Source organism: Oncorhynchus nerka, linkage group LG5 (genome assembly GCF_034236695.1).
Source record: "Oncorhynchus nerka isolate Pitt River linkage group LG5, Oner_Uvic_2.0, whole genome shotgun sequence".
Classification (NCBI taxonomy): Eukaryota; Metazoa; Chordata; class Actinopteri; order Salmoniformes; family Salmonidae; genus Oncorhynchus; species Oncorhynchus nerka.
Genome location: NC_088400.1, coordinates 1,955,185 through 1,968,303, shown reverse-complemented (window position 1 = coordinate 1,968,303; position 13,119 = coordinate 1,955,185). Strand labels below are relative to the sequence as shown.

The 13,119-nt window shown below is 46.6% G+C and overlaps 1 protein-coding gene across 1 annotated transcript in view; it reads right to left on the bottom strand.

Moving 5' to 3' along the window:
* Positions 1-8,994: 8,994 nt before the first annotated feature.
* The window catches only part of LOC135571745 (fibroblast growth factor 16), a 30,029-nt gene continuing 25,904 nt past the window's right edge, over positions 8,995-13,119 (bottom strand). Inside the window, exon 3 of the mRNA XM_065018265.1 lies at positions 8,995-12,007. Within this exon, the coding sequence (XP_064874337.1) occupies positions 11,762-12,007 (246 nt within the window). The 3' untranslated portion in view covers positions 8,995-11,761. The remainder of the gene's footprint in view (positions 12,008-13,119) is intronic.

The following is a 13,119-nucleotide window of genomic DNA, read 5'->3' as shown; positions in this document are numbered from 1 at the left end:
TGTACCCGACCTGCTCTAAGTTCCCTCCTGGCACCTTACACTAAGTCTGAATTTGTCCTGCTAGGTGACCTAAACTGGGACATGCTTGTTACTGACAAGAAGCACATGGCTGAGCTCTTTAATCACCACTTCATTAAGTCAGGATTCCTATTTGACTCAGCCATGCCTCCTTGCCCGTCCAACATTTCCTCATCTCCCACCTCTTCTAATGCGACTAGCCCCTAGGCTCCTCCCTCTTTTCCCACCTGCCCAGCTACAAAGTTTCTCCCTGCAGGCAGTCGCTGAGGTGCTAAAGGACCTCCTTAAACTTGACCCCCAAAAAACATCTGGGTTTAGACCCTTTCTTCTTTAAGGTTGCTGCCCCTATCATCGCCAAGCCTCTCTCTGACCTTTTTAACCTGTCTCTCCTTTCTGGGGAGGTTCCCATTGCTTGGAAGGCAGCCATGGTTTGTCCTTTATTTAAAGGGGGAAATCAATCTGATCCTAACTGTTATAGGCCTATTTCTATTTTGCCCTGTTTATCAAAAGTGTTGGAAAAACTTTCAATAATAACTGACTGGCTTTCTTGATGTCTATAGTATTCTCTCGGGTATGCAATCTGGTTTCCACTCAGGTTATGGATGTTTCACTGCAACCTTAAAGGTCCTCAATGATGCCACCATTGCCCTTGATTCTAAGCAATATTGTGCTGCTATTTTTATTGACTTAGCCAAAGCTTTTGATATGCTAGACCATTCCATTCTTGTGGGCCGGCTAAGGAGTATTGGTGTCTCTGAGGGGTCTTTGGCCTGGTTTTCTAACTACCTCTTTCAGAGAGTGCAGTGTATAAAGTCAGAAAATCTGCTGTCTCAGCCACTACCTGTCACCAAGGGAGTACCCCAAGGCTCGATCCTAGGCCCCACGCTCTTCTCAATTTATGTCAACAACATAGCTCAGGCAGTAGGAAACTCTCTCATCCATTTATATGCAGATGATACAGTCTTATACTCAGCTGGCCCCTCCCCGGATGTTGTGTTAAACGCTCTACAACAAAGCTTTCTTAGTGTCCAACAAGCTTTCTCTGCCCTTAACCTGGATCTGAACACCTCCAAAACAAAGGTCATGTGGTTTGGTAAGAAGAATGCACCTCTCCCCACCGGTGTGATTACTACCTCTGAGGGTTTAGAGCTTGAGGTAGTCACCTCATACAAGTACTTGGGAGTATGGCTAGACGGTGCACTGTCCTTCTCTCAGCACATATCAAATCTGCAGGCTTAAGTTAAATCTAGACTTGGTTTCCTCTATCGTAAAATGCTTCTTCTTTCCCCCCAGCTGCCAAACTAACCCTGATTCAGATGACCATCCTACCCATGCTAGATTACGGAGACATCATTTTTAGCTCGGCAGGTAAGGGTGCTCTCGAGCGGCTAGATGTTCTTTACCATCCGGCCATCAGATTTTCCACCAATTCTCCTTATAGGACACATCACTGCAGAGGAGTATAGAGTGTAAACTGGTCATCTCTATACCCGTCGCAAGACCCACTGGTTGATGCTTATTTATAAAACGCTCTTAGGCCTCACTCCCCCCTATCTGAGATATCTACTGCAGCCCTCATCCTCCACATACAACACCCATTCTGACAGTAACATTCTGTTAAAGGTCCCCAAAGCACACACATCCCTGGGTCGCTCCTCTTTTCAGTTCACTGCAGCTAGCGACTGGAACGAGCTGCAACAAACACTCAAACTGGACAGTTTTATTTCCATCTCTTCATTCAAAGACTCAATCACGGACACTCTTACTGACAGTTGAGGCTGTTTTGCGTGATGTATTGTTGTCTCTTCCTTCTTGCCCTTTGTGCTGTTGTCTGGGCCCTATAATGTTTGTACCATGTTTTGTGCTGCTGCCATGTTGTGTTGCTGCCATGTTGTTGTCATGTTGTGTTGCTACCATGTTGTGTTGCTACCATGTTGTTGTCATGTTGTGTTGCTGTCATGTTGTGTTGCTGCCATGTTGTGTTGCTACCATGTTGTTGTCATGTTGTGTTGCTGCCATGTTGTGTTGCTACCATGTTGTTGTCATGTTGTGTTGCTGCCATGTTGTGTTGCTACCATGTTGTTGTCATGTTGTGTTGCTGCCATGTTGTGTTGCTACCATGTTGTTGTCATGTTGTGTTGCTGCCATGTTGTGTTGCTACCATGTTGTTGTCATGTTGTGTTGCTACCATGTTGCTGCCATGTTGTCATGTTGTGTTGCTGCCATGTTGTTGTCATGTTGTGTTGCTACGGGGAAGGACTGCCCATTCCATGATCTCGCCATCACGGTTGACAACTCCATTGTGTCCTCCTCCCAGAGAGCTAAGAACCTTGGCATGAACCTGGACAACACCCTGTCGTTCTCAACTAACATCAAGGCGGTGGCCCGTTCTTGTAGGTTCATGCTCTACAACATCCGCAGAGTACGACCCTGCCTCACACAGGAAGCAGCGCAGGTCCTAATCCAGGCACTTGTCATCTCCCGTCTGGATTACTGCAACTCGCTGTTGGTTGGGCTCCCTGCCTGTGCCATTAAACCTCTACAACTCATCCAGAACGCCGCAGCCCGTCTGGTGTTCAACCTTCCCAAGTTCTCTCACGTCACCCCGCTCCTCCGCTCTCTCCACTGGCTTCCAGTTGAAGCTCGCATCCGCTACAAGACCATGGTGCTTGCCTACGGAGCTGTGAGGGGAACGGCACCTCAGTACCTCCAGGCTCTGATCAGGCCCTACACCCATACAAGGGCACTGCGTTCATCCACCTCTGGCCTGCTCGCCTCCCTACCACTGAGGAAGTACAGTTCCCGCGCAGCCCAGTCAAAACTGTTCGCTGCTCTGGCCCCCCAATGGTGGAACAAACTCCCTCACGACGCCAGGACAGCGGAGTCAATCACCACCTTCCGGAGACACCTGAAACCCCACCTCTTTAAGGAATACCTAGGATAGGATAAAGTAATCCTTCTCACCCCCCTAAAAGATTTAGATGCACTATTGTAAAGTGGCTGTTCCACTGGATGTTTTAAGGTGAACGCACCAATTTGTAAGTCGCATTTAAATGTAAATGTACCAAGTTGTTGTTATGTTGTGTTGCTACCATTTTGTTGTCATGTTGTGTTGCTACCATGTTGTTGTCATGTTGTGATGCTGCCATGTTGTTGTCATGTTGTGTTGCTACCATGTTGTGTTGCTACCATGTTGTTGTCATGTTGTGCTGCTACCATGTTGTTGTCATGTTGGGTTGCTACCATGTTGTTGTCATGTTGTGTTGTTGTCATGTTGTCATGTTGTGTTGCTGCCATGTTGTTGTCATGTTGTGTTGCTGCCATGTTGTTGTTGTGTTGTTGTCATGTTGTGTTGTTACCATGTTGTTGTCATGTTGTGTTGCTGCCATGTTGTTGTCATGTTGTGTTGCTGCCATGTTGTCATGTTGTGTTGCTGCCATGTTGTTGTCATGTTGTGTTGCTGCCATGTTGTTGTCATGTTGTGTTGCTGCCATGTTGTCATGTTGTGTTGCTGCCATGTTGTTGTCATGTTGTGTTGCTGCCATGTTGTCATGTTGTGTTGCTGCCATGTTGTTGTCATGTTGTGTTGCTACCATGCTGTTGTCATGTTGTGTTGCTACCATGCTGTTGTCATGTTGTGTTGCTACCATGTTGTTGTCATGTTGTGTTGCTGCCATGCTGTTGTCATGTTGTGTTGCTACCATGTTGTTGTCATGTTGTGTTGCTGCCATGTTGTTGTCATGTTGTGTTGTCATGTTGTGCTGCTACCATGTTGTTGTCATGTTGTGTTGCTACCATGTTGTTGTCATGTTGTGTTGCTGCCATGTTGTCATGTTGTGTTGCTGCCATGTTGTTGTCATGTTGTGTTGCTATCATGTTGTTGTCATGTTGTGTTGCTGCCATGTTGTTGTCATGTTGTGTTGCTGCCATGTTGTTGTCATGTTGTGTTGTTGTCATGTTGTGTTGCTACCATGTTGTTGTGATGCTACCATGTTGTTGTCATGTTGTGCTGCTACCATGTTGTGTTGCTGCCATGTTGTCATGTTGTGTTCCTGCCATGTTGTTGTCATGTTGTGATGCTGCCATGTTGTTGTCATGTTGTGTTGCTGCCATGTTGTTGTCATGTTGTGTTGCTGCCATGTTGTTGTCATGTTGTGTTGCTGCCATGCTGTTGTCATGTTGTGTTGCTACCATGTTGTTGTCATGTTGTGTTGCTGCCATGTTGTTGTCATGTTGTGTTGCTGCCATGTTGTTGTCATGTTGTGTTGCTGCCATGCTGTTGTCATGTTGTGTTGCTATCATGTTGTTGTCATGTTGTGTTGCTGCCATGTTGTTGTCATGTTGTGTTGCTGCCATGCTGTTGTCATGTTGTGTTGCTGCCATGCTGTTGTCATGTTGTGTTGCTGCCATGTTGTTGTCATGTTGTGTTGCTGCCATGTTGTTGTCATGTTGTGTTGCTGCCATGTTGTTGTCATGTTGTGTTGCTACCATGTTGTTGTCATGTTGTGTTGCTGCCATGTTGTTGTCATGTTGTGTTGCTGCCATGCTGTTGTCATGTTGTGTTGCTATCATGTTGTTGTCATGTTGTGTTGCTGCCATGTTGTTGTCATGTTGTGTTGCTGCCATGCTGTTGTCATGTTGTGTTGCTGCCATGTTGTTGTCATGTTGTGTTGCTGCCATGCTGTTGTCATGTTGTGTTGCTGCCATGTTGTTGTCATGTTGTGTTGCTGCCATGTTGTTGTCATGTTGTGTTGCTGCCATGTTGTCATGTTGTGTTGCTATCATGTTGTTGTCATGTTGTTGTCATCGGTCTCTCTCTATGTAGTGCTGTGCTGTGTTGTCATGTTGTTGTCATCGGTCTCTCTCTATGTAGTGCTGTGCTGTGTTGTCATGTTGTTGTCATCGGTCTCTCTCTATGTAGTGCTGTGCTGCTATCATGTTGTTGTCATGTTGTTGTCATCGGTCTCTCTCTATGTAGTGCTGTGCTGCTATCATGTTGTTGTCATGTTGTTGTCATCGGTCTCTCTCTATGTAGTGCTGTGCTGTGTTGTCATGTTGTTGTCATCGGACTCTCTCTATGTAGTGCTGTGCTGTGTTGTCATGTTGTTGTCATCGGTCTCTCTCTATGTAGTGCTGTGCTGTGTTGTCATGTTGTTGTCATCGGTCTCTCTCTATGTAGTGCTGTGCTGCTATCATGTTGTTGTCATGTTGTGTTGCTGCCATGTTGTTGTCATGTTGTGTTGCTGCCATGTTGTTGTCATGTTGTGTTGTTGTCATGTTGTGTTGCTACCATGTTGTTGTGATGCTACCATGTTGTTGTCATGTTGTGCTGCTACCATGTTGTGTTGCTGCCATGTTGTCATGTTGTGTTCCTGCCATGTTGTTGTCATGTTGTGATGCTGCCATGTTGTTGTCATGTTGTGTTGCTGCCATGTTGTTGTCATGTTGTGTTGCTCCCATGTTGTTGTCATGTTGTGTTGCTGCCATGTTGTTGTCATGTTGTGTTGCTCCCATGTTGTTGTCATGTTGTGTTGCTGCCATGCTGTTGTCATGTTGTGTTGCTATCATGTTGTTGTCATGTTGTGTTGCTGCCATGTTGTTGTCATGTTGTGTTGCTGCCATGCTGTTGTCATGTTGTGTTGCTGCCATGCTGTTGTCATGTTGTGTTGCTGCCATGTTGTTGTCATGTTGTGTTGCTGCCATGTTGTTGTCATGTTGTGTTGCTGCCATGTTGTTGTCATGTTGTGTTGCTGCCATGTTGTTGTCATGTTGTGTTGCTGCCATGTTGTTGTCATGTTGTGTTGCTGCCATGTTGTCATGTTGTGTTGCTATCATGTTGTTGTCATGTTGTTGTCATCGGACTCTCTCTATGTAGTGCTGTGCTGTGTTGTCATGTTGTTGTCATCGGTCTCTCTCTATGTAGTGCTGTGCTGTGTTGTCATGTTGTTGTCATCGGTCTCTCTCTATGTAGTGCTGTGCTGCTATCATGTTGTTGTCATGTTGTTGTCATCGGTCTCTCCCTATGTAGTGCTGTGCTGTGTTGTCATGTTGTTGTCATGTTGTGTTGCTGCCATGTTGTTGTCATGTTGTGTTGCTGCCATGTTGTTGTCATGTTGTGTTGTTGTCATGTTGTGTTGCTACCATGTTGTTGTGATGCTACCATGTTGTTGTCATGTTGTGCTGCTACCATGTTGTGTTGCTACCATGTTGTTGTCATGTTGTGTTGCTGCCATGTTGTTGTCATGTTGTGATGCTGCCATGTTGTTGTCATGTTGTGTTGCTGCCATGCTGTTGTCATGTTGTGTTGCTATCATGTTGTTGTCATGTTGTGTTGCTGCCATGTTGTTGTCATGTTGTGTTGCTGCCATGTTGTTGTTACCATGTTGTTGTCATGTTGTGTTGCTGCCATGTCATGTTGTTGTCATGTTGTGTTGCTGCCATGTTGTTGTCATGTTGTGTTGCTGCCATGTTGTTGTCATGTTGTGTTGCTGCCATGTTGTTGTCATGTTGTGTTGCTGCCATGCTGTTGTCATGTTGTGTTGCTGCCATGTTGTTGTCATGTTGTGTTGCTGCCATGTTGTTGTCATGTTGTGTTGCTACCATGTTGTTGTCATGTTGTGTTGCTGCCATGTTGTTGTCATGTTGTGTTGCTGCCATGCTGTTGTCATGTTGTGTTGCTGCCATGTTGTTGTCATGTTGTGTTGCTGCCATGTTGTTGTCATGTTGTGTTGCTGCCATGCTGTTGTCATGTTGTGTTGCTGCCATGTTGTTGTCATGTTGTGTTGCTGCCATGTTGTCATGTTGTGTTGCTATCATGTTGTTGTCATGTTGTTGTCATCGGACTCTCTCTATGTAGTGCTGTGCTGTGTTGTCATGTTGTTGTCATCGGTCTCTCTCTATGTAGTGCTGTGCTGTGTTGTCATGTTGTTGTCATCGGTCTCTCTCTATGTAGTGCTGTTGTCATGTTGTTGTGCTATCATGCTTGTTGTCATGTTGTTGTCATCGGTCTCTCCCTATGTAGTGCTGTGCTGCTATCATGTTGTTGTCATGTTGTTGTCATCGGTCTCTCTCTATGTAGTGCTGTGCTGCTATCATGTTGTTGTCATGTTGTTGTCATCGGTCTCTCTCTATGTAGTGCTGTGCTGTGTTGTCATGTTGTTGTCATCGGTCTCTCCCTATGTAGTGCTGTGCTGCTATCATGTTGTTGTCATGTTGTTGTCATCGGTCTCTCTCTATGTAGTGCTGTGCTGTGTTGTCATGTTGTTGTCATCGGTCTCTCCCTATGTAGTGCTGTGCTGTGTTGTCATGTTGTTGTCATCGGTCTCTCTCTATGTAGTGCTGTGCTGTGTTGTCATGTTGTTGTCATCGGTCTCTCTCTATGTAGTGCTGTGCTGCTATCATGTTGTTGTCATGTTGTTGTCATCGGTCTCTCTCTATGTAGTGCTGTGCTGTGTTGTCATGTTGTTGTCATCGGTCTCTCCCTATGTAGTGCTGTGCTGTGTTGTCATGTTGTTGTCATCGGTCTCTCCCTATGTAGTGCTGTGCTGTGTCTCTCTTGGTGTGATGTAAAAAATATTAAAAAAGATACAAGGTAAATGGAGGAAGTTATTTAAGAACTCATCGGTAGACTCTCATGGATTGGAAATACAGAACATCTTTATCCAAGCTCTCACAGTGAACAACACAGCGGGACAATTTTATTGCCAAATTCATTTAATATTCATTTAATAGCGGTTTTCAGTAGAATCTACAGTTGTGATAACTTCAAGTTCATTACAAAATAGAGTCTTTGCAATAAATAAATAGAATATAGATTTACATTTATACTTTATATGTAATAAAATAAATATATAGTACATCTCATAAATATGATCATTCATATGTACATCTCAGCTGGTTGTATTTTAATAATGTTCCTCTGTGCAGGCTGAACATTACAAGTCCCTTTCTCTCTCTGGTCTGTCCGTTCCAAAGCTCTCCTTCTGTTCTACAGCTCTCCCTCTGTTCTACAGCTCTCCCTCTCCCTCTGTTCTACAGCTCTCCCTCTGCTCTACAGCTCTCCCTCTGTTCTACAGCTCTCCCTCTGTTCTACAGCTCTCCCTCTGTTCTACAGCTCTCCCTCTGCTCTACAGCTCTCCCTCTGCTCTACAGCTCTCCCTCTGTTCTACAGCTCTCCCTCTGCTCTACAGCTCTCCCTCTGTTCGACAGCTCTCCCTCTGTTCTACAGCTCTCCCTCTGTTCTACAGCTCTCCCTCTGTTCTACAGCTCTCCCTCTGCTCTACAGCTCTCCCTCTGTTCGACAGCTCTCCCTCTGTTCTACAGCTCTCCCTCTGTTCTACAGCTCTCCCTCTGTTCTACAGCTCTCCCTCTGTTTGACAGCTCTCCCTCTGCTCTACAGCTCTCCCTCTGTTCGACAGCTCTCCCTCTGCTCTACAGCTCTCCCTCTGCTCTACAGCTCTCCCTCTGTTCTACAGCTCTCCCTCTGTTCTACAGCTCTCCCTCTCCCTCTGTTCTACAGCTCTCCCTCTGCTCTACAGCTCTCCCTCTGTTCTACAGCTCTCCCTCTGTTCTACAGCTCTCCCTCTGCTCTACAGCTCTCCCTCTGCTCTACAGCTCTCCCTCTGCTCTACAGCTCTCCCTCTGTTCTACAGCTCTCCCTCTGCTCTACAGCTCTCCCTCTGTTCGACAGCTCTCCCTCTGTTCTACAGCTCTCCCTCTGCTCTACAGCTCTCCCTCTGTTCGACAGCTCTCCCTCTGTTCTACAGCTCTCCCTCTGTTCTACAGCTCTCCCTCTGCTCTACAGCTCTCCCTCTGTTCGACAGCTCTCCCTCTGTTCTACAGCTCTCCCTCTGTTCTACAGCTCTCCCTCTGTTCTACAGCTCTCCCTCTGTTTGACAGCTCTCCCTCTGCTCTACAGCTCTCCCTCTGTTCGACAGCTCTCCCTCTGCTCTCCCTCAGCTACAGCTCCCTCTGTTCTACAGCTCTCCCTCTGTTCTACAGCTCTCCCTCTGTTCTACAGCTCTCCCTCTCCCTCTGTTCTACAGCTCTCCCTCTGCTCTACAGCTCTCCCTCTGTTCTACAGCTCTCCCTCTGTTCTACAGCTCTCCCTCTGTTCTACAGCTCTCCCTCTGCTCTACAGCTCTCCCTCTGCTCTACAGCTCTCCCTCTGTTCTACAGCTCTCCCTCTGCTCTACAGCTCTCCCTCTGTTCGACAGCTCTCCCTCTGTTCTACAGCTCTCCCTCTGTTCGACAGCTCTCCCTCTGTTCTACAGCTCTCCCTCTGTTCTACAGCTCTCCCTCTGTTCTACAGCTCTCCCTCTGTTCTACAGCTCTCCCTCTGTTTGACAGCTCTCCCTCTGCTCTACAGCTCTCCCTCTGTTCGACAGCTCTCCCTCTGCTCTACAGCTCTCCCTCTGCTCTACAGCTCTCCCTCTGTTCTACAGCTCTCCCTCTGTTCTACAGCTCTCCCTCTCCCTCTGTTCTACAGCTCTCCCTCTGCTCTACAGCTCTCCCTCTGTTCTACAGCTCTCCCTCTGTTCTACAGCTCTCCCTCTGTTCTACAGCTCTCCCTCTGCTCTACAGCTCTCCCTCTGTTCGACAGCTCTCCCTCTGTTCTACAGCTCTCCCTCTGTTCTACAGCTCTCCCTCTGCTCTACAGCTCTCCCTCTGCTCTACAGCTCTCCCTCTGTTCGACAGCTCTCCCTCTGTTCTACAGCTCTCCCTCTGTTCTACAGCTCTCCCTCTGTTCTACAGCTCTCCCTCTGTTCGACAGCTCTCCCTCTGCTCTACAGCTCTCCCTCTGTTCGACAGCTCTCCCTCTGCTCTACAGCTCTCCCTCTGCTCTACAGCTCTCCCTCTGCTCTACAGCTCTCCCTCTGTTCTACAGCTCTCCCTCTGTTCTACAGCTCTCCCTCTGTTCGACAGCTCTCCCTCTGTTCGACAGCTCTCCCTCTGTTCTACAGCTCTCCCTCTGTTCGACAGCTCTCCCTCTGCTCTACAGCTCACCCTCTGTTCGACAGCTCTCCCTCTGCTCTACAGCTCTCCCTCTGCTCTACAGCTCTCCCTCTGCTCTACTGCTCTACAGCTCTCCCTCTGCTCTACAGCTCTCCCTCTGCTCTACAGCTCTCCCTCTGTTCTACAGCTCTCCCTCTGTTCTACAGCTCTCCCTCTGCTCTACAGCTCTCCCTCTGCTCTACAGCTCTCCCTCTGTTCTACAACTCTTCTACAGTAACCTCACTCTAGTGCAACCTCACCGTAGTCTGGTAGTGTAACCTCACTGTAGTGTAACCTCACTGTATTCTAATCTAGCTGCACCATCCATGTCCTTGATTGTCCTACTGTATTAATGTTTTACATGTATCTCAGCTTATCACATCTCTTTACATTGATCATATCACTTATGTGCCAAGTTCTGCCAACCCTGTTTCACCTGGATACTCCCTCATGGCCAATCTGTCTCCATCACATATACATACTAGGTAGTAGTGTACTCTCTCTGTCCCAGCTCAGCCCTGACATCACAATGACTAGTCAGAAGATGAGTTCTCTACACGTTGATTTAGAACACTGACATCACAATGACTAGTCAGAAGATGAGTTCTCTACACGTTGATTTAGAACACTCTGACATCACAATGACTAGTCAGAAGATGAGTTCTCTACACGTTGATTTAGAACACTCTGACATCACAATGACTAGTCAGAAGATGAGTTCTCTACACGTTGATTTAGAACACTGACATCACAATGACTAGTCAGAAGATGATTTCTCTACACGTTGATTTAGAACACTCTGACATCACAATGACTAGTCAGAAGATGAGTTCTCTACACGTTGATTTAGAACACTGACATCACAATGACTAGTCAGAAGATGAGTTCTCTACACGTTGATTTAGAACACTGACATCACAATGACTAGTCAGAAGATGAGTTCTCTCTACACGTTGCTTTAGAACATTCTGACATTCTCTCAACTTCCATTGGTCAATCCCTCGCTCGCTCCCTGGAGTTCTCTGGTTGCTGTGGTGAATGGCTTGGCTAGAGTAGTGTCCACTGGTCATCTCAGCTAGTCTGATCAACTTTCCATTACTAGTCCTCAGACCCCCTACTCAAACTGCTGAGGACTAACCCCAAACCCTTTTTATATTTGCAGTGAATGCTGGTTAAGTATCTTATGTATAAAAGTGGTTCTCATCAGGAGAAGTCTTTGTCTTCTTCAGGTGGTTAGTGGTTCAGGTGGTTTTAACCTGCGGTTATCCCAGGGTGGGTTATGCAGTCATACAGGCCTGACGCCAGTCCAGTCTCTCTCCCTCCATCTCTCTCTCCTATCCGTTTAGTGAAGAGATTATCTCCTCCGCTCGACTCTGTGCTCTCCTCCAGAGTGAGGTCTTATGGGCCTAATGACACCTCCCTGTAGTAGGACCTCCCTCCTCCTCAGTGGCTGGAGAGAAGAGCGTTTCCACTGCTCTGCTCTAACCCCTCTGAGGTCAAACAGCCCTTTTAGAAAGTTAATGTCCAGCAACACAAGCTATGTTTATCTCTCTGGTCGTTGGTTCTCGGAGGAACGGGAGGGTTTTTGGGGGGGCTGGAAGGACAATACATAAACACCTTTGTTGGGGGTCGGGGCTGGAGACAGGGGAGCGAGGTCAGTTGGAGTACTGAGTCCTGTACTTAGTGCCAAACATCCACATCTCTTCTCCCTTTCCTCCTCCTCATCCCTCTCTCCCAGGCTCAGCCCTGGTCACCTGTATTGGAACAGATCTCTGTACGCCTGGGGGATCTTTTCTATCTCCACAGGCCGAGGCAGGAAGTGCGTTAGTTTCTGGTGTTTCTTCGTCCTCCCCCCCTCCCGTGGCGAGCCGTCCTTGTTGAGCGCTACGTAGTAGAAGCGTCCGGTGTCGGTGTGTTTGTAGAGCGTAGAGGCGTATGTGTTGTACCAATTCTCCTCAAACTGCTCTCTGAAGACGCACTCCGCTGTTAACTTCTTCTGCGGAAGAGAGGGAGAGATGGTTGAGTGTGGTGTCCATACAGTAGCTTCATTAGGATATAATAGAAGAGAAGGTAAGAAGAGAGGGAGAGATGGTTGAGTGTGGTGTCCATACAGTAGCTTCATTAGGATATAATAGAAGAGAAGGTAAGAAGAGAGGGAGAGATGGTTGAGTGTGGTGTCCATACAGTAGCTTCATTAGGATATAATAGAAGAGAAGGTAAGAAGAGAGGGTTGAGTGTGGTGTCCATACAGTAGCTTCATTAGGATATAATAGAAGAGAAGGTAAGAAGAGAGGGTTGAGTGTGGTGTCCATACAGTAGCTTCATTAGGCTATAATAGAAGAGAAGGTAAGAAGAGAGGGTTGAGTGTGGTGTCCATACAGTAGCTTCATTAGGCTATAATAGAAGAGAAGGTAAGAAGAGAGGGTTGAGTGTGGTGTCCATACAGTAGCTTCATTAGGCTATAATAGAAGAGAAGGTAAGAAGAGAGGGAGAGATGGTTGAGTGTGGTGTCCATACAGTAGCTTCATTAGGCTATAATAGAAGAGAAGGTAAGAAGAGAGGGAGAGATGGTTGAGTGTGGTGTCCATACAGTAGCTTCATTAGGCTATAATAGAAGAGAAGGTAAGAAGAGATGGTTGAGTGTGGTGTCCATACAGTAGCTTCATTAGGATATAATAGAAGAGAAGGTAAGAAGAGAGGGTTGAGTGTGGTGTCCATACAGTAGCTTCATTAGGCTATAATAGAAGAGAAGGTAAGAAGAGAGGGTTGAGTGTGGTGTCCATACAGTAGCTTCATTAGGATATAATAGAAGAGAGGGAGAGAGGGTTGAGTGTGGTGTCCATACAGTAGCTTCATTAGGATATAATAGAAGAGAAGGTAAGAAGAGAGGGAGAGATGGTTGAGTGTGGTGTCCATACAGTAGCTTCATTAGGATATAATAGAAGAGAAGGTAAGAAGAGAGGGAGAGATGGTTGAGTGTGGTGTCCATACAGTAGCTTCATTAGGATATAATAGAAGAGAAGGTAAGAAGAGAGGGTTGAGTGTGGTGTCCATACGGTAGCTTCATTAGGATATAATAGAAGAGAAGGTAAGAAGAGAGGGTTGAGT